Source organism: Rhinoraja longicauda, chromosome 11 (assembly GCF_053455715.1).
Source record: "Rhinoraja longicauda isolate Sanriku21f chromosome 11, sRhiLon1.1, whole genome shotgun sequence".
Classification (NCBI taxonomy): domain Eukaryota; kingdom Metazoa; phylum Chordata; class Chondrichthyes; order Rajiformes; family Arhynchobatidae; genus Rhinoraja; species Rhinoraja longicauda.
Genome location: NC_135963.1, coordinates 21151672 through 21173115, shown reverse-complemented (window position 1 = coordinate 21173115; position 21444 = coordinate 21151672). Strand labels below are relative to the sequence as shown.

The 21444-nt window shown below is 40.0% G+C and overlaps 1 protein-coding gene across 7 annotated transcripts in view; it reads left to right on the top strand.

The window, feature by feature from the left end:
• Window positions 1-8587, top strand: part of slc6a9 (solute carrier family 6 member 9) — a 210944-nt gene extending 202357 nt beyond the window's left edge. For all 7 annotated transcript variants that reach the window (XM_078408429.1, XM_078408430.1, XM_078408433.1 and 4 more), the window contains one exon: window positions 1119-8587. In XM_078408429.1, coding sequence (XP_078264555.1) covers window positions 1119-1349 — 231 coding nt within the window. In that variant the 3' untranslated portion in view covers window positions 1350-8587. The remainder of the gene's footprint in view (window positions 1-1118) is intronic.
• Window positions 8588-21444: the final 12857 nt, after the last annotated feature.

Below are 21444 nucleotides of genomic sequence, written 5' to 3'. Positions count from 1 at the left end.
ATGAATGGAGCAGGTCTTTTTACACATCGGGTGCTGGGTGCCTTGAAAGCACTGCCAGCGGTGGTGGTAAAGTAGATATGATAGTGACATATAAGGGACTTTTAGATAGACATGTGAATATGCAGGAAATGAAGGGATATAGATCATGTACAAGCAGAAAGGATTTGGTTAATTCGGCATCATGGTGGACACAGTATTTGTGGGTGGGAGGGCCTGTTCCTATACTGTACAGTTCTATGTTGCAAAAAAACATTTCCAATAGATTCAGGGGCATTATTTACATAACACTGAGTGGTTAACAACCAATTTCTTTTTGAAACCATGCCAAGTTTATGCAATCTTTTCTTGTAATTCAATCCCACCATTTTGAAAATTAGGACTGTGACTTTTTTTGTGCCATCTCCATTGTTTGAAAGCTTTTATTACTTTCAGCAACCAAAGAGCAACTAGAAATATTACTTACTTTGCACTGAATGAAAAGAAAAGTTATATAATGTAACGAAAAGAAAGAAACAAAAGAAAAAAAAACATTAGTAAAAAATGCCTCAGCACACTGCTTAAAATAATTTTGTTTTTAAGGGTGTCATTATTTGTTTCAGCTGAGAACCTAAAGTTATCATTTTCCCCTACTTGACAATAAGATGGGAAAATTAATTTACTGCAGTAACTGGAAATGGAGAAATAATGATTACTGACAAATTATGTGCAACTTGAAATATTACTATACTTTGTACTGAGAAAAGAAAAGCTACATAATGTAACTGAAGGAAAGATACAAGAGAAAAAATAACTTTAGTAAAAAATGTTTCCACAATTGCAGTAGCAAAGCTGCATTAGAGGAATTTAGATTTTGTTTTTAAAGGTATTATTATTTGTTGACGACAACTGAGAACCTAAAGTTATCATTTCTCCCTAATATGGGAAAAACAATTTACTGCAGAAACTGGAATTGGAGAAAATAAAAAGAGAAGGATTACTTAGAAATTGTCTGCAAGCCAACATGGCAAGCTAATTATGCAGTGATTAAAATTCCTGTTCTTGCCTTAGTTACTAAGCTCAGTCACAACTTGGTTACCAAGTCCAGATTTGCAGATCCCTCCCTGCCTTGTATTTTTCAGCGCGTGAAAAATGCGAATAAACCAAGCAAGGACTGGGGACCTGCTTTAATGGAGCACCGTACTGGTCGATACGCCACGCTGGGCAGCCCATCCTACGAGTTCAACCTTGAAATCCAACAGCTCAATCCGGATAAGGAGCGAGAAAAGGAGCAACTACCAACAGAAAATATAGAGCATAACCTCAATATCCAGGGCCGCAATGGTTCTGCCAGATCACCGAACCCTGTGTAGTCAATATCATTTTAAAATCAAAGACGACAAATAATTTGTGATGGGGGTGGAGTGGCAATTGAGTCAGGAAGTAAGGCTTCACCTTATAGATAAAGGATCCGCTCCTATAATTTTCTGTGCGATCCATGGAATTTGACAAGTAGTCAACATAATTTAATTGATTGTTCATCCTTCAGGTATCTGTATTCTTTTTTTCTTTTCAATTATTTTTTAAATTATCAACAGAACCCCATAATGTAATACTTAACCTTTTTTTTTCTTCAAAAAATCAATTATTTCTGTTGTCGTTTTGCTGAATTCTGTACTTTTATGTTGAAATTACTTGTACATTTGCGCAATTGGAATCCGATTTTTTCCCCAGTCAGTGCAAAGTTTTTATCTGACTGATTTTTTGTTAGACATCTGTTTGTGTCTGCCTACTCCACATAAGAGCACTGACTCTGATCAACAATATTACATATACAATGCTGAAAAGGTGGAACGGCAGCTTGTGAAGTGTGCTGATCAGTCCCAGTTCAAAATAAAGTAATTGATAGAATACATTTCCAAGTAACATAAATTAGGTCAGATAAATGTTATGTAGGTCATATAACATATCAATAAATTCTAGTCATAAGAACAAAAATTAGGCCATTCAGCTCATCAGGTCTTCTCCGACATTCATTCATGGCTAATCTATATTTCCCTCTCAAAACTATTCACCTGCCTTCTCCCCATAACCTTTGACACTTGTACTAATCATATATCTGTCAATCTCCATTTTTAAAATTCCCAAAGATGGCCTCCACAGCTCTCCGTGGCATTGAATTCCACTGATTCACCACCCTCTGGTTAACAAAATTCCTCCTCATCTCCATTCTGAAGGTACATCCTTTTATTCTGAGGCTGTGCCCTCTGGTTCTAAATGTTTCCATTCTTGGGAACATCCTTTCAACGTCCACTCTATCTAAGCCTTTCATCAGTTGCACTGGTTTCTTTATTAGGATTGTTCCTTTTTTTAAAAAAAACACACATTTCTAATATTTTTATGCAAAAAAGCTAATATTCCCTGATAGTAAGATGTTTTCAGTAATTTACACAGAACACAAACAAAATGGGTATCGTACACATTTAAATCATTTGTACTGTAGCTCTATACTATTGGCATAATTTTAACTAAAGCTAATGGAGATAACAACATAATTCTGGTATTTTTCATTTGGAAACCATGGCCTCACCATCAGTTAAATAGCTTATTTCAACTGTATTGGTATGTTCTATAATGACAGTACCTCCTCATAAGAGGAATAGTACCAGTAAACCTATGGTTGAACCAGTGATGCCCTACATTCATGCCCTACATGATAACAGGCAGGTATGTATACAGTAATATTGCAAGTTTGGTCAAGTACTTAATTTTTCAAATTCAGCAGCACATTTGAACCCACTGATTATATGATTTGTACAATTTCAAAGGACGTTAAGTAAAACACAAAATTGTTATCAATCCATCTTAAGGGCGATGAAAAGTTAAGCAATGAATCTGGAGCTAACAATGCATCTTAGAGAAAAGTCGTTTTGAGGAACACAATTTCATCTGATCGGTTGACATTTTTTGTACACTTCGCGGGAAGAGTTGTTGAGATGGTTTAATGGTGCTAGTATCTATTAATGGGTGCATTTGCCTTTAGGTGAGGGGATTCCTTTTGTTAAAAATCTATTTTGTAAAAGGTATGCGAGAAGTAGCGACACAAAAAAATATGCAACAAAGAAGGGCTTAGTGCATGGTTCAGTAATGGAGCCTTGAAAGTTTTTAAGCTCAGCTTCCCTTCAAATGATCAATGTACAGTGTTCAAAAACCGCCTCTGGTGTTTGGGTCTTTGGGTCTTTGGCAGCACTGTAATGGGGGAGAACTGGGAACATCTGACTTTGGACTGCATGAACTTTGAACCATGCCCTGCAAAAGTAGAAATAAATACCATTTAAACAAAACATGCGTGAATATTACTGTCACATATTTATCACGTATTCACACTGGGCATTCCTTCAATATTCAAGGACTGGACGGTTTGCTTTACAAATGAGCACCATTCCTGCCCATAAGACTCAGGGGGTTGTTTAAATATTTATAGGATCCCAATCACCATTTTCATGGGTTAATGGACATTAAATGCAACATGCATGTTAGCCCCCACTTCATTAATATTGAATGGAACAATCTTTAACGCAACTCCTGAAGGCCATTCCAAAACTTAATGAGAGATTTTTAAGGCTCAAAGATGTTGATATACTTCATTAAACATCCAAAAAATTACAACAGTCCAAAATGCCACACTAATATACAGGGGATGATGGATTTCATCTTAACTAAACCAGCAAGCTGCCGATCCAATTTACCTCCCATTGGTCATGGTTACATTTAAAGGATATAGCCGAAAATTGCTCCTACTACCTAATCGTGGATTTGGACAGATACCTCATTATCATCTCCACGCTGATTTGGGGTTACAAACAAAGGCTGAACCCAATCACCTAAATCCAAAATCAAGGGAGAGTGTTCATATCCCTGCAGGTCTCTTTGCGAGATGTAGAACAGCACAAACAGATGATTTAAATATATAATATTTGACAATAATTTTTAATCAGTTCCGACCCTGTTTCTCCACTCCCACCACTGCCGAGACAAAGTTGTAATGAAGTCAGTCACCTCATTTTACTGGTGGGTCTTTGAAATTCATGTACAGTTACATTCATGTGTCAAATTATGTGAAGTGCTTGAATTCTACAGTGCACATTCCAATCCTAACTTTGCAAATGCAGAAAAGGGTTTATGCCATGAGATTTTGTGCTTAGATCCAAATTTTGATTGGATTGGAATTTCCATTTAATGGCAATAAATGAAATGTTCCATTAAAGTTCAACTTCTGGAACAAAATTATGTTTATATCAGAATACTTGCATGATGGGAATGGTCATGATGGGATTTTGTGCCTGGCTGCAAAACACATTTATATAGATTCCATTGCATTTGCTTGATAATGTTAAATCTTGATTCCATGGAAATATGCAATATTACAAAGTAGACATCGCTAGTATGAAGCTATGAATTAAATTGTCTCTCTCCTTGATCTTCTTACTAACCCTTTCCCTGTTTCACTCTATGCTAAAATCTCTCTGACCATTAAAATCTTTTTCTTTATTCATATTTCTATGAGGTTTAATCTAGGTTGGGCAATCGAGTCATCAGCCCAAACCAATCTAGACTGTTCTGTTGTTGAGGCAAATAGTAGCGCTCTAACCTCAGAGTCAGAAAGTTCAATGTTTCCGTCCAACTGCAGTAACAAGAATACAGGATTAATACTTTAATTTAATTCCGAGGGAGTGCCATCTTTTGGTTGAGATGTTAAACCGTGGACCAGTCTTGCCTGCCGGGAGGACATAACAGGTCCTATAGCACTTATGTCAAAGAAGAACAATAGTGCTCCCTCCAACAATGGCTACAAAGCACTTTAGAATGTCCTGGGGCCACAAAAACCACCATATCAATGCAAGTCCTTTTTTGGTCTAGACGCGAGCTACAGAGTGCATAATTAGTCTTTCATCCATCAGATTAAGGCCTCATAATACTTCATCTCTTCAGGCTACACAAACTACTCATCACTTTTTTTTTTAACCTAATGGGAAATAGTTTACAAATTACAACCAAAAAATTACATTAAATATGCATTTTATTATGCTGAGCTAAATTTACTGCCCCTCAATTCACATTGATAAAGCAATAGGCTGCACTTTGTTGATTTTCATTAGCAGACATAGGAAAAAGTATTTTCTCTCACAGTTTACTCAATTGAATTTCACGTTTCGGTCGAGGAAGTTTGACCCAGATAATTTATGCCTATACAGCTTCCTGACCTGGTGACTCTATGCTGTTGCAGTGTTGATATATTAGTATTAATATTCAGTGGCAGACTTTGCTTTAGCTTAAATAAATCTTTTCCTCAATTTGTCAGGTAACTAAGGCAAAATGTCAGTGATGATTAAGGTTAATTCAGTGGAGGTTGACTGCTAATAATTTGGTTCACCAAGGAAGTACTTAGTCACAAACGGGCTCAATTAAATTTGACACGCAGGTCATTTAAAAGTCTGCTTCATTTGTACTCCAGGATGGGTAATTGCCAGCCAATACATTTATATATAAAACCTTCCACACTGCCAGTGCTTCCCCGTTTACAGAGCCTACTACATTTTCTCATCCAGGTTATTTCAACACCAGCAAAAAATCATTTAATTTAAAAACAAACGTATTCTGCTTTAAATGGTTTGCTGTTTGCTTCAAAAAAACAATGTTTGCAAAAGTAAAACTTCTGTCTCCCGTTATTACATAATGGCGGAAATATCTACAAACATGCACATGCATGCTCTCTCTTTCTAGATGATGTTTGCACTGCGGCAGACCTTGGACTGTTCAAAAGTAGAAAACATTGTGATATCACGTGACGCCATTAGCAGAGCACAGTACTGTAGATTAAGGGGTCACTCTGCTCTCCTATACATGACCGTATTTTATGCTACACTGAAATGTTTAAGTTGGGTGGTGGGGTGGGTAGGTGGGGACAGATTACAAACTTCACTTTTTTGTGAAGTTACTCAAGCACACAACTTTTATAGTATAAACAGTGATCTGGATTGAGCCATGTCCCTGGTTCATTTTAACACTCTCTTTACTCTCTAGTCAGTCTGTTGTCTGCACATGCACTTCCTCTCTCTCTCTTTCTCATGACTGCCAAACCTTTCAACCTTTTGCCTATTTATAGCTGTAAATATGTAGATTTGTAATCTATCAAGTGTTCCATCCTATCTGCCATTACCCAATATGTTTACCTTTTCTGAATGGCAAACTCTTATATTCACTCAGTAAAGGGTATTGGGAAGATCTTTGTAACCCGTGCTTCCTTCCTACCTCTGACATTTATCTATATAAAATACTCATACTCTATTTAATGTATAATTTAAGTTGAGCACTGCTTTGCTTTTCCTTTTAGCTGTGTGTGCTGAAAAATAAAGGAAGATTTTACTTTCCAATGTGCCAATAGCTCAAAATGAGAAGTATAATTGTGTACACAGTTTTCTCTTGATAGTGTATATTGTTTCAAGTGACTATAACCTGTAGTCTTAAACTTATGAAAGTTTACTTGACTCTTTCAGTGTTTAGAAGAGAGAAATATATTTAAGAAGCTGCTTAAATCTCTTGCAGTTTGGGGTCAGTTGCATAAATCAGTCATTAACAAAAGCTGCAAATCACATCTCGGAATGATATTAAGTTTTGTTTATGTTTTTTGTGGATCTTGTACATTTAATAAAATAATGTTTATGCTCATGAAAGTACTTATCAAAGGAAAAATGTTGCAAAATGGAATGTTTCGTTAAATGAATGATTTCTGCAGGTCAACCATTGTTTTAACAAAAACTGTCATTGTAATTCACCACTGGTAATAAATATTCCCTCCACCTCTCCCTCTCAGATTTGGTTGCTGAAACAAATTTCAAGCTCAATCTTAATTTTAATCAACAACACTCTTAGGAACTACATAGCTTGTTCTCGACTGCAAGACCACTTCCCCTGTCAACACCTCCAGGTAGTTGGTCTACTAGTAACCAGTTTGCCCTCTAATTTAAAAATGTCCTAATTGTGAAACAAAATCCCACTTCATTAATGGGAAATAGAAATGCCTTTTATGGACTCAGAATCGTCCATGTCATAAGAAGAACTCAATGTAATTAGATCAGTGTGTGAAACGATTGATGCAAAATATGCATGAGTTTTCATTGAGGCAAAAGGTTAAATTGGAAAAAATCCTCTTAAACTCTTTTCAACAATTCAAAATGATACCAATGGAATCCAGACAGTCCGGCCAAATTTCAGTAGAAATGTTGGAAATTTTTGCATTTTCCATTTTTTGCTTACCACTTGCAAGATCCAGCCAGGTTAATACCCTACCATTCCACAGACTGTGTCAGAGTTTACAATGAGGAAATACGGTGAGTGTATGAAAAATGCCGACATTAAGATGCTCCCTAAATTTCTGACTTAAGTGGGTGGCCTTTGAGTTCATGTGACAACTCCACCAATCCTTCCGGATAGAGCATACTAACCATGATTGGAAGAGGCAAATTCATGTTCTCTCCTTCTCCATGCCATGGCTGATGCCACCATAGTGGACGTCTCGTAGAAATTCCTTCTTGTCACTATTGCAAGAACTGAATGGAGTAGAATTTCAGAAGTGGAGGAAAGCCAATACTGCTACATTACAATTTCTAACCAAATGACTCAAGATTTGCTTGAGCTGATTGTGAAGGGAAATTTCAGTTACGGGATGTACAACATGTTTGCTTATTATAAAGTGTGACACAGAAGTCTCATTGTTGTACAGAAGGAGGGATGTAAAACAACAAAACCAGCCTCAAAAAGGGTCCCGACCAGAAATGTCATTTTTCTTCATGGATGCTACCTGACCCTCTGAGTTACTCTGGCACTTTGTGTCTATCTTTGGGATAAGCCAGTGTCTGCAGTTCATTGTTTCTACTCAATAAATGTTATCTTGTTGGCGGACATGGGTAACATGATAGATGAAAATATTCTCCCCGCTCTTGCCGAGCCAGGAAATATCGCCACCTATTGGTGGGTGGGAGATATGTTCAGGCTGCTTTAACCCAATTCTAATGGCCACCAATTAACAACAATGGGGAGGTGTTCATGGATAACATTGCAACATTACACTTTATTCACATTGCCTGAAATAGGGTGCAGAAATATTATGTCCCATTACAACAGATTGGTTCACAGCATATTTATTTGTTCCTAATGCCTACAGAATACCAATATTTTCACTTCAAATTAATAATTGGCTTTAATTAATGCAAAATATTGACCAAAACAATACTTTCCCTTTAATGTATTTTTCCACACCACAATAGCTACTTGAAGATGCCAATATGGTTCAGCTTCCCATGGCTCAGTATATGCAACAGGCCTCATATCCACTACCATTGGTGCTGAGGGAATGGTATAACAGTAAGCAGATTTGTAGTAGAACTGCATGGTAGCACATTTTTCATCACATCACAAAAAAAAATGCTGTATATTTTATTCATTTACAAACTGAAACCAAGCAAAGCTTTAAAATGGAACCTGTAGATTCCAGAGCATGTTTATTTTAGAATCCGTCAGAAATGTGAATTAAAAAATTAATTAACCTACAGTGTTTGAAATTTGTCTTTTTTAACATTAGGAGCAAACTTCTTTACTCAAATTCCTGTGTTCTGTTATCAGAAAAATCATGAAACCAAGTATTTTATTTCCCAAGAAATGTGACATAAAATCTGTAAAGAGTGCTGCGTCAAAATTTTTTTAAATATCTGTATGTTTGGGTATAACAACATTACAAACTAAATACTGTTCTCAAGTATTCATAGTGCCAAAAGAAGCCAAGGAACTTATAAACATTTTATATTTTCTGCAGTCTCCACAATTCTGGTCAAATAACAATGGAAATGTGTCTCTATATTTCCAACTGGGTAGCACGGTGTGGCTTTTTAAGGTTAATTGCTGGAGCGAAGTGATGCTAGACACAGAAGCTCCAGTTTCTACAGGGGAGGGATATCTAATCTTTCCAGGCATTCACATCGACTACTGCCAGCTTGCCTCCAGCCTTGGTTATGAAGAGTGAGCTTGCACCTGGCAATCTGCCTAATAGTAACCTATGGAAACGGTGGGCAGGATTCTCCAAAGCAAAACTTTGTGCATTTTTGAATACATTTGTGCTGTAAGGAGCAGCACATGAGGTGGTTGAAACAAGCCCAACTCAGAGAAAAGATAAACAGCTTAGTCGTATCGTACACACCATTCCAGGGCTTTAGTTTTTTTTAATTAATTAACTGAATGGTTCTGAGATGTCTTAAAAAATTAAAAACAAAAATCTTACAAAAATTCAAACAGCTTCATAAACCTATGACAATTTTAAACACTTTTGAACATTTCTAAGCCACACTAAACACTAAAAAAATCTCAATGAACTAGTCATGAGATTTTCAAGATGCTTTGGGAAATTTAAGAGCACTTTTGAATTAATACCCTACACAAACATTTTGTTAAAGTGCAGATTCCCAGCCCAAGCTCCACCATTTCCTCTTATTCTAGGCAAGTGGAGAGATTCCTCAGATCTCTTCCTACCTGATTCTCGAGTGTTGGGCATTTGACTCCAGTTCATTCTCCCACATGGAATTCCCAGAGAACTCACAGAGAGACGCACAGTCTCTTGCCCAGAGTACGGGAATCCTCAACCAGAGGACATTGTTTTAAGGTGAGGGGGAAGGATTTAATAGGAACATGAGGGGTAACTTTTTCACATAAAGAGCGGTGGGTGTATGGAACGAGCTCCCGGAGGTAGTCGAGGTAGGTACTGTTACAACAATTAAGAAACTTTTGGACGGGTACGTGGATAGGACAGGTTTAGGGGGATATGGGCCAAATGCAGGCAGGTGTGACTAGTGTAGATGGGACATGTTGGCCGATGTGGGCAAGTTGGGCTGAAGGAGCTGTTTCTACGCTATAAGACTATGATTCCTGGATTGGAGAAAAGCCCTCTGTTCAGCAGTGAATCACTGAAGGAAGTTTCTAGATTTCCACATTTGATTGGCATCAAATCCCCAAATTGTAGTTATGGCGAATGCTCACACAAACTCCTGGCATTCAGAGATTTTCCTCTTAGATTCTCCTGACTGACCTCAACCACAAAGGATGTTTTACATAAAACACATGAAGGAGCCCCAAAGTAACATTGCTCAGTAACCTTCCGAAATTAGCTATTTATCTTCTAAGGGTTGCTGCCAGCAATTTTGGAGAAGTGTTCATTATGAAGTTACGCATGATTAAGCGGCTAAACCATTGTTTACCTTGCTCGTCTGAAGCAACCCAAACACAGGATTTACAGGTGCGCTCATGTTTATCCAACCACATCAATGTGTTGTTCTGTTCTTTTTAGAGGGATACAGGCTGAATGCAGGTGAACGGGATTAGTGTAGATAATGATCAGCATGGGCAAGCTGTTTCTCTGCTATATGATTTTATGATTCTAAACATTACATTGGAAGGGATGGGTGGGGAAGAGAAATGGGGATCACAGGAAAGAAAGAATGTACTGGGCGGAGAAGAGGAAATGACTGGCTTTTAGCAATGGCCAGAACTGCAGTGACATGTTGGGGATGAGATAGAGATAGACAATAGAGGCAGACCATAGAGATAAACATAGAGATAGACATAGAGATAGACATAGAGATAGACATAGAGATAGACATAGAGATAGACATAGAGATAGACAGAGACAGAGACAGAGAGAGAGACAGACATAGAGAGACAGAGAGAGAAAGAGAGAAAGATGAGGTTGGTAAAATCGAAATGCAGATAATGACTGCTTTATTAAAGGTAGCAATCTAAATTACCTGTTACACGGCCATTGAATTTGTCAGCATGGCCTTTACTTCTTATATACTTGCGCCTGGGGTCCCTGCTGCTGCTGAGCTGTTGTTATAAGAATTATATTGCATATTTTTAACTAGTCCTTTTTATTGCTTATTTTTAATGCACATTTTAGGAGGTATAAAAAGGAAAATTTAAGTACCTCATTTATACCAGACCATTGAATAAATTGAGTTATTTTGCAGAAAGAATATAGATCATTGAGAGGGGGAGTTGAGGTTTAGAGATGCCCCCTGACAACAACCACTCAAATGTCAACCCTGCTAATAATCTTTTCATCTATCGACCATTTCAAAATAAGACTGCAACCTACACTTTTTAAAATCACTGACCAGTGTTGGCCATTTTCTTTCTCCAGAAATAAAGTTTACTTTGCTGTTGAAACTCAGTCTGACAGGCTGGTGAATGGATACATTTGGCTGTGTCCCACCAGAAGAGTTAATGGCCTTGATGCGTTTTACTGAGATACCTCTTCACTGTTGCGAGGTGCAGAATTGTTCGCCTTACCGAAAACTGTTGCTCATTATCACTTCTGAGAGAGAAAGGTTGTGGACTTTATCTTTGCTAACTCCTCCGCTATTTCTTAGAAACAAGGCATTATATTCCCCCCCCCCCCCCCTTCCACATACAGGTTTTTGGTAAATATCTGACCTCTGTTGTGAATTTACATTCCTGCAACGTGTTCTTGATAGATGTTTTCTTGGGTGGATACACTGTATCTTGAACCAGCTGATGCTATTGTGCAAGGAGATGAAGAAACTTATCTTTGCTAACACTCTGCTAATTCTTAGAAACCAGGCAAAATTATCGCAAACTGTTTTACAGGAAATACCCAACTGTGTTTTGAATTTCCATTCCCATAAAGTGTTCACTATTTTGCTCTGGTTGCTTTCTGTTTCTTATTTTTGTTTCTCATTCTTTCAACAGATATAATTCTTAGATTACCATTATCTAATTGAAATCGTAGAGCAGCCACAATTTTGGTAATAGTGACAATGATTTGACCTTTGGTAATAGTGACAATGATTGTGGTGGCAGTGTCTAAATTGCACTAATTAAGGCCTTATTCATAGTACAAGCAAATATCCTTGATGTGTACACTGACTTTGAAAACAGTACAGGAATCCTTATGCATCTCAAGAAATTACCATCTCCATCAAGGGACAACCTAAGAACTTAACTTTGGCTATCAACGGCATTGCCAACAATGCGTCCCCCCCAGATCCCACGCCATCGTGACTTTTAAATACTTTGCCATTCGCTCACCATCTAAACCCAGGAAATACATAGCAGGTTTATGGAAGTACTTTCACGACAAGGACTGCAGCTGCTCAAAAAGACGCTCATCAAAGGCAAGTGAGCTTCGCAAGTGACATTCTCAAAAAACATCCTAGTTCAGGTTAAGACAAGAGTTAAGTGTTTAATTCTCATATACACCAGCAACCAGGTCTCTGCCCACTATCAACAAAAGGTCATTTAATGATATTAAAATGGTTGCTGAGAATACTGACTCATAAACAGACACAGGAGATATCAATTTAACCCAGAAATCTGCAAAATCTACTGGTATGACTACTTCGAAGAAGGTTTCCTCCTCTCTCTGATGAGAGTCCAGCAACATCCTCTCACTGCTCCCCTACTGTGATTCCTCCTGCTCTTCGACTATACGATCATGTTTTAACCCAGAAATTCAAGTAATCCTTACTTTCCCTCTCGCTCCATTCCTCCCCCTTCCCAGTTCTCCATCCAGTCTTACCATCTCCGACTACATTTTATCTCTGTTTGCTTTGTTGTTACCTTTTCCCAACTAACAATATTGTATTCTACATTTTCCTTGATCTCCATTCCTTTTGTCCTGGTTTGACACCTTACGCTTCCTCATCTATACACTTCCTTATCTATGTACCTCCCCTGACATCAGTCTGAAGGGTCTCGACACAAAACGTCACCTATTCCTTCTTTCCAGAGATGCTGCCTGTACCGCTGAGTTACTCCAGCATTTTGTGTCTATCTTAGGAGAGATCAATTGACTGTCGATATGCCCTGCCCTTTTTGGAGCTACTTATTATTGCTTGGGCTTGCTTGCTTGGACTGGTCTGGATCAGTTCTCCTGAATGGATGACCATGCTGATAGTTCGCTTTTTCAAGTAGTGTTTTTGTTATTTTCCACAACGTGTGATTTTACCTATGTTAAGTATCAATTTAACATATAACATATATATATAACATATAACAACTACAGCATGGAAACAGGCCTGTCCGGCCCTACCAGTCCACGCCGACCATTCTTCCTGACCTAGTCTCATCTACCTGCACTCAGACCATAACCCTCCAATCCCCTCCTATCCATATACCTATCCAATTTACTCTTAAATAATAAAATCGAGCCAGCCTCCACCACTTCCACCGGAAGCCCATTCCATACAGCCACAACCCTCTGAGTAAAGAAGTTCCCCCTCATGTTACCCCTAAACCTTTGTCCCTCAATTCTGAAGCTATGTCCCCTTGTTGGAATCTTCCCCACTCTCAAAGGGAAAAGCCTACCCACGTCAACTCTGTCCGTCCCTCTCAAAATTTAAAAAACCTCTATCAAGTCCCCCCTCAACCTTCTACGCTCCAAAGAATAAAGACCCAACCTGTTCAACCTCTCTCTGTAGCCTAAGTGCTGAAACCCAGGCAACATTCTAGTAAATCTCCTCTGTACCCTCTCCATTTAGCAAAGGAAATAAACAAGAAGCAGTGATCAAGAAAGTAACACATCATAAACAAAAAGGATTATTTCCATCTCATCGTTTCACCAATAAATGCATAAAGGTCAACAGTTCTGGCGTTGTAGTGTGAATGTGGAATGAGATCATACAATAATGTCTGTTATTATATTTTCAATTGCTAATCAAAATTTTAATTATCTACCCCTAGCTTTTCAATGAATCACATAAGCCTTCAGCAACACATAAATGAACAGAACAACTAAACCCTTCAAGCTAATGTTAGAGGAGGACTGTAATTTCTTCTCAGATGCGCTGACTCAAAAAATGTATACGTAAGGGATATTTCGATTATTTCCAAGGAAATGCAATTAAATTGTAAAATAAAAAGAGAAAGTGCAGGAATTATTCAGCTGATCAGGCAGTATGTGGCCAGAGAAACAGAGTTAACCCTTTCCATGGATGCTGCCTAACATGAGTACTTCCAATATTTTCTGTTTTCATTTCAGATCTCCAGCACCTGCAGGGCTTTAAAAAAATTAAACTTAGATTTTTTACACTGAGAATTTAAACTACCAGATTATCTGTGACATTGTTATATTGCAGCAAAGCGCACACACACCACATGAAACAGATATGTGCATGTGGGCACAGAGAAAATAATATCCCCACACACTAGGATACATCACCAGAGGTGCTCGTGTCAGGTAGACTGAGGCTCAGGCTGAAAGGGGGAGTAAGATAATAAATAGATATGGAGAGCCCACACTTCACAGTCAGGGGTTGGCACAACAACATGGGCAAATGTAGATTCTAGTTCACTAAATAATGTGGTTAAAACAAAACATTACTGCTTAAACCAGATATAACCAAAGATTTTAGGTGACACATAGCTCGGGTTGCCAGCGTTATTTTCCACCAATAATAGTAAAAGTGGTGGGTGGGACTTGTTGTGGGAGAAGCCACAAGAAGCCAACTCTATAACAAAAGGTCCAGGGATCAACATGCACTCAGATATAAACTTGTTTCTAAATGTGGTTCTTGCATGAATTGATTTAAAGTAAGTGGAAATGGGAAAAAATATATAATAATAGAGTTGTAAGTTATCTTGAAAGCATTGCAATCCTCAAAATGTGTGCAATTACATAGAACAGTACCTCACAGGAACATCTTCGCCCATTCTCAAATTGGTGCACTTTACAGTGTCAGCTTTATCTGGGATTCCTTCATGCATGATCCTCTCTCTGATAAGAGTCAAGTTTGGGATGAAAGCCAGGATAAAAATGGTGATTCAATTAATCTCACAGAACACTGTACCTGTCCCCCACCAGTACCTGCTCCTTTGATATAGAGGTGACAAGCAAGTACCTACTCATAACACACCATGTAGTGATGAGAGTTGGTTTACTAAGGGTAAAGTAACTGAACAGTATAAATAAGAACGAATACGATTTATATATTTCTCTTTTATAATACCTTCAAAATAAGAACGTTACACTATCATAGAATTATTAAATGATACAGCAAGCTGAAAGCCTTTCATCCTGTTGCACTTTGCTAGAACACCATCCGAAGACCTGTGAACGAGCTTGCTCTCTGTATCCGAGGATAGATGCAGTTACCTTAAGGAGCATGCAACAAAGTTCACTATTTTGATTCTTGTAAAGCGAGAGCTGTCCTTAAAGATAAAAACAATGGACTAAGACTGGAGAATAAGAAGGGGCTTTTTCTTTTAACAAAAAAAGTCAGGAAATATTTTCAGAGGTGGTTTCCCCGAGTCTCAAATTAGTTTAGGATTGAAAGGGTTGTAAATCTCCAGCATTCTTTACTCCAGAGAATTGTGAATCTTCAATTGGTCAGGTCAGAGATTAAAATAATTTTGGTCATAAAGAGTTCAATGTTTGGTGCAGAGAAATTAGCTTGGTGCAATAGTTAATGTATAACACTCATTAAAGGTAGATTATAATATAACCATATAACCATATAACAATTACAGCATGGAAACAGGCCCGTTCGGCCCTACCAGTCCACGCCGACCACTTTCTCTGACCTAGTCTCATCTACCTGCTCTCAGACCATCACTGTCTCATACCACTGTTTGTTTCAACCAGGTCTACCCTATTGTTCATCTTTATTGTTTCTCAACTATTTTTATATCCACTGCCCTTTTAGTCCCATGTATTTCAATTAATTATAATTAACTTCAAGAGATAGCACCAAATATTAATTTGAAGAACACTAATACGTTTTCTTTTCATTGATGTATAGTAATTTCCTGCCACCTAGTGGTCTCTCTGTATTTTACTACCTTTTTTGGCTTTTCATCATCTGTATACTAAAACTCTTGTTTGTTTGTTTGTTCCTGAACTACAGCCAAAACGGTACACGATAGCGCAACAATTTTAGGCCCACCTTACTCACCATCGTTCCTTTGGTGCTAATGGAAGACGTTTCATTGAAATCGGTGTTATATTTTTAAAGTTATTCAGATTTTAAAGTTTAAATCTATCTCCAAGGGAGGGAGGATAAGGGGGGGGGGTTGAGGGGGATGGGGAGGAGGATGGAGTGTGGAAGGAGGGGAGAGAGGGGAGGGAGGAGAGGGAGGAGAGGGTGCTGTACCAACACAGGAGAGGTTTGGGCCCAACGGGTCCACTTGGTCGAGTTGTAATATAACATTCGGTACCATGTATTGGTTTATTATTGTCACGTATCAAGATGCAGTGAAAAATTTAGTTTGTGTAGCATCCCGGCAGATTATACCATACTCGAGTACAACTGGTAGTGCAAAAGAGAAAATAAATAGAGTGCAGAATATGATGTTACAGTTACAGGATAATTCTGATTAGAATGAAGATTTCAAAGAGTGGAACAATTGTAATAAATAAATGTCCAGCACACAAAGAGACACTGTGATCTGGTGCATGATTTTCAATTTGTATTGTTAAGCAAAAAATAAAAAAAAATTGCAGCTGTGGGTATTCTTAAACAAAAACAGAAAGTGTGAAGAATACTCAGCAGCTTTGGCAGCCTGTGTGGAAACGGAAATAGAGTTAACTAAACAGATCAATGATTTTTCCAGTTTAGACAAGGGGTCATTGACCTGAAAAATTAACTCTGTTTTTCTCTCTCCACAATTGCTCATTTTTAATACTGCTCATCTGTCTTCAAACTTGAAAGGTGGTGCAGGACAGCATCAAATGAATAAAAATGGGATGCAAGGTCTTCTTCCTTGGGTAGGGAGGCTAAAACCAGAGGACATAGGTTTAAGATGAGATGGGAAAGATTTAATGGAGACCTAATGGGCACAGTTTTGTTGATTTAGGGACAAGCTGCCAGAAGAACTGGTAGAGGCAGGTACAATAAACATGAAAAAGAAATTTGGACCATAAAGATTTGGAGGGATATGTGCCAAATGCAGACCGATGGGACTAGCTCAGAGGACATCTTGGTCACCATGGACATGCTTGAAGACAAATCTGAGTGTGGTAACTCCCAGGAAAAATATCACTAGGATCTTCCTCAACCACCTCCTCCCTTTTATACTGTTGATCTGCCTTAAAACTTGAAATGTTGTGCAGGGCAGCAACAAATGAATAAAAATGGATGTATGGTCTTCTTCCTTGGGTAGGGAGGCTAAAACTCGAGGACATGGACAATAGACAATAGGTGCAGGAGTAAAATCATAATGTTGATCTGATCTTCACCTCATGGCACCACCTACCATTACACATGGTCCATTTCAACCTGACCCCAAAATTTGATGACATCAATTCATGTTTTGCAAATTTGGTTTGCCACATTAACTTATTTTCATCTTCTGTATGCTACATGATAGCATGAACACCATGATCCAAATCAATGGGTCCACACAGAAACAATCTCATTGAAGATTGGCATGAAACAAGCCTATGCTATTGCACCAACATCTCTTCAATCACAATCACAATGATGCACTTCACTTCCAATGCACTTCCCATAGGAGTGGAGCGAGTCCACAAGACCAAGGGAAAACTGCTCAACCTGCAGCAACTACCCACCACACGAAGGTTACATGCACTTTGGTGTAAGGAATAAAAGCATACACTATTTTCTAATTGGGCCGAGGGTTCAGAAATCGGAGGTACAAAGGGACTTGGGAGTGCTGGTGCAGGATTCCCAAAAGGTTAATTCAAAAGTTGAATCGGTAGTCACGAAGATAAATGCACTGTTAGCAAGAGGACTAGAATGTAAAAGCAGGAATGTAATACTGGGGCTTTATAAGGCACTGGTCAGACTGCATTGGGAGTATTGTGAGCAGTTTTGAGCCCCATATCTGAGGAGGGATATCTGGCTTTGGAGAAGGTCCAGGGGAGGGTTACAAGAATGATCCCGGGGTTGATCGGTTAATGTATGATGACCATTTGACAGTTCAGAGCCTGAAGTTTAGAAAGATGAGGGGGGGACCTAACAGAAAGTTACAGGACAGTGAAAGGCCTGGATAGAGTGGATGTGGGCAGGATGTTTCCACCAGTGGGAGAGTCTAGGACCAGAGGGCACAGCCTCACAATAAAAGGACACACCTTTAGAAAGGGGATGAGGAGGAATTTCTTTAGCCAGAGGGTGGTGAATCTCTGGAATTCATTGCTACAGGCAGCTGTGGAGACCAAGTCTATGGATATTTTAAAGCGGAGATTGCCAGATTCTTGACTAGTAAGGGTGTCAAAGGTTACAGGGTAAAGGCAGGAGGGTGGGGACAAAAGGGAAAGATAAATCGGCCGTGATCAAATGGCGGAGTAGACTCGATGAGCCGAATGGCCTAATTCTGCTCCTATGACTCATGAACTTACGAGTACCTGAACCTGGTGGCTCAGACGCTGAATAAGATGGAAAATGTTTGATTCCATTGCAGCGCCATATCTCATCACGTCAAGCACAGAAAAGTTCAATGCATCAAAATGAAATATTTTAATGGGAATTTATGTTGTTGCCAGTGGATAAATGTTCCCTCTTGATCGAAATCAACCACAATTTGTTGCACTCAGCTACAAGACACTGTGGCAATTACTGACAATTGTCCTGCCGGGACTTCAGCCTTCTCAAGGCTGCCAGATTGTAAGCAGTGACATTTGATAACAATATATTCCAGCTCCACTGAAAAGCCAATATGGGCCTCTTCACACTGTGTTTAATTGGAAACGACTTACGATGAATTGAAAAATCTATGCTCAGAATTTTGGCTGTGTGCCAAAAACTATTCTCCGTGATGTATCTGAAAGTTCTAACTGGCACAACTTATGTCAGGAAGAGATGAATACACATTTGTAGGCAATCCTCAGGAGTGAAAGTACCACTTAAGTATCTTGGTTCAGTTATATTGCAAACACTGCCAATTCAGCCCGCTTTGTGGTGGTTGTATCAGCCACTTTCTTACAAGAATGCCACAACAGCATGGACCCGCTTCTTTTCACTTTTGCCACGGCTGAAATGATATCCACGCAAGGCTGCAGGCCCGGATGGAGTTCAAGGAAGGGTACTTAGGGACTGTGCTGAACAGCTGGCTGAGGTATTCACCAGGATCTTTAACCTGTCGTTATCTGTGGCTACAGTCCCCAAGTGCCTGAAGTCGGCTATCATAGTTCCGGTGCCGAAAAAAGCAAAAATCACCAACCTGAACAACTACCGTCCGGTTGCCCTAACTCCTATAATCATGAAGTGCTTTGAAAGGCTGGTCCTCTCACACATCAAATCCAGCATCCCTGCCTCACTGGACTCGCATCAATTTGCATCCAGGGCAAACAGATCCACAGAGGACGCCATCTCTCTGGCTCTTCACACTGTCCTGACTCACCTGGAGAGACAGGGCACGTACGTGAGGATGCTATTCATTGACAATAGCTCTGCCTTCAACATGGTCATCCCCACCAAGCTCATCACCAAACTCCACCAGCTAGGCCTCAGCTCGTCGTTATGCGACTGGATCCTGGACCAGTCCAGGAGCGACCGCAGGCAGTGAGAATGTGCCCACACCTGTCCTCCACTATCACCCTGAGTACCGGCACAACACAGGGCTGTGTTTTGAGCCCCATGCTCTACTCCCTATTCACACACGACTGTGTTCCTGCATTCGACACCAACACCATTGTCAAGTTTGCAGACGACACAACGGTAATCGGGCTTTTCACCAACGGTGATGAAACAAACTACAGAGCGGAGGTGCAGAACCTGGCGGACTGGTGCTCAGTTAACAACCTGTCCCTAAACACCTCCGAGACCAAGGAGCCGCTCATCAACTTCCGTAGATCACACAACGGGGAATACGCTCCGATTTTCATCAATGGGAACAGTGTGCAGAGAGTGTCCAGCTTCAAGTTTCTGGGCACTCACATTTTGGAGGATCTCACATGGTCCAATAACACTGCTGCGCTGGTCAAGAAGGCACAGCAAAGACTGTTCTACCTAAGAACACTGAAAAAGTCTGGTCTGCCCCAACAGCTGCTGACGACCTTCTACCGCTGCATCATAGAGAGCATCCTAACGCATGGCATCCCTGTGTGGTGCCTGAACTGCACGGAGGCAGAAAGGAAAGCTCTTCAGCGGGTAGTCCACAGAGCTCAGACTATCAGAACACAGCTACCAGCCTTGGAGGACATCTACAACACACGATGCCTCAGAAAAGCCACCAGCATCCACAAAGACTCCTCACACCCCTGCAATAGTCTGTTCAAAATTCTACCATCGTGTAGACGCTACAAGGCCTTCTACGCCTGCACCTCCAGACTCAGGAACAGCTTCATCCCCAGGGCCATAGCTGCTCTGAACCGGTCCTGCTGAGCCGGATGGTCACATCGCACAGTGAACCGGCACAGACCTACTTGAACTTTATACTGTCTTAAAACTGTTTCTAATTTTGTTTCACTGGGCTGTATAAATTTATACTGATTAGCTAATTAATTTATTGCATCGTATGGAAGGCGCATTCCCAATTTCGTTGTACCCCTGTACAATGACAATAAAGATATATTGTATTGTATTGTAATCATATTTTATTATTTTAACCAATCGTCGCTGTTCAGTCAAAAGATTGAACTAGTCCCATTTGCTAGTCCCATTTGCCTGCATTTGGCCCAGGGCCACACACGGTCGGGGGAGTGGCCGACGGAGCCTGCGGCTGGGGCCCGGGTCAGCACCACGGAGGCGTGAAATGGGGCGTTGGCAGCGGTGAGGCCTCGGTGGCAGTGAAGCGGGTGGCAACCTACGATATTCTCCCAGAGGTTGGGACAACAATTAAAAACCTTAACCTTAGGCTATGGATCAGCAATAATACAGTATGTTGATGACCTTTTGCTTGCAAGTACAGGACCAGCAGTGAGCACTGCAGACTCAGATGAACTGCTAAACGTATTACATCAATGTTGCTATGCAATACCCAAGCGGAAGGTCACCCAGGGACAAGCCCAGGTAAAGTTTCTGGGGATAATTCTCAGCGCAAGGAACGTGCTTTGACCCCTACCCGTGTAAACCCCATCATCACCTGCCGCTCCAGTAAATCCAAATCAGACGAGAGCCTTTTTAGGGTTGGTTAACCTGCAGGCAATGGATTCCGGGCGAGGCCTTATACACCTAACAACTCTCCCCCCTGGCATCCGCAAATGCACCCTGAAGGTTTGCCCTAACACCCGTGCAAGAAGAAGCATTCACCAAGCTTAAGGCTGCCCTAGCGGCCGCCCCGGCTATCGGCCGCCCACTCTACAACCGGCCTTTCCAACTGTATGTCGCTATTATCCAAGATTGTGCTTCGACCGTGCTTACCCAATATCATGGTGATGTGCGACGCCCGGTTGCCTACTCCTCAGTCCACCTAGACGCTGTTGCCCAGGGCTACCCTCCATGCACA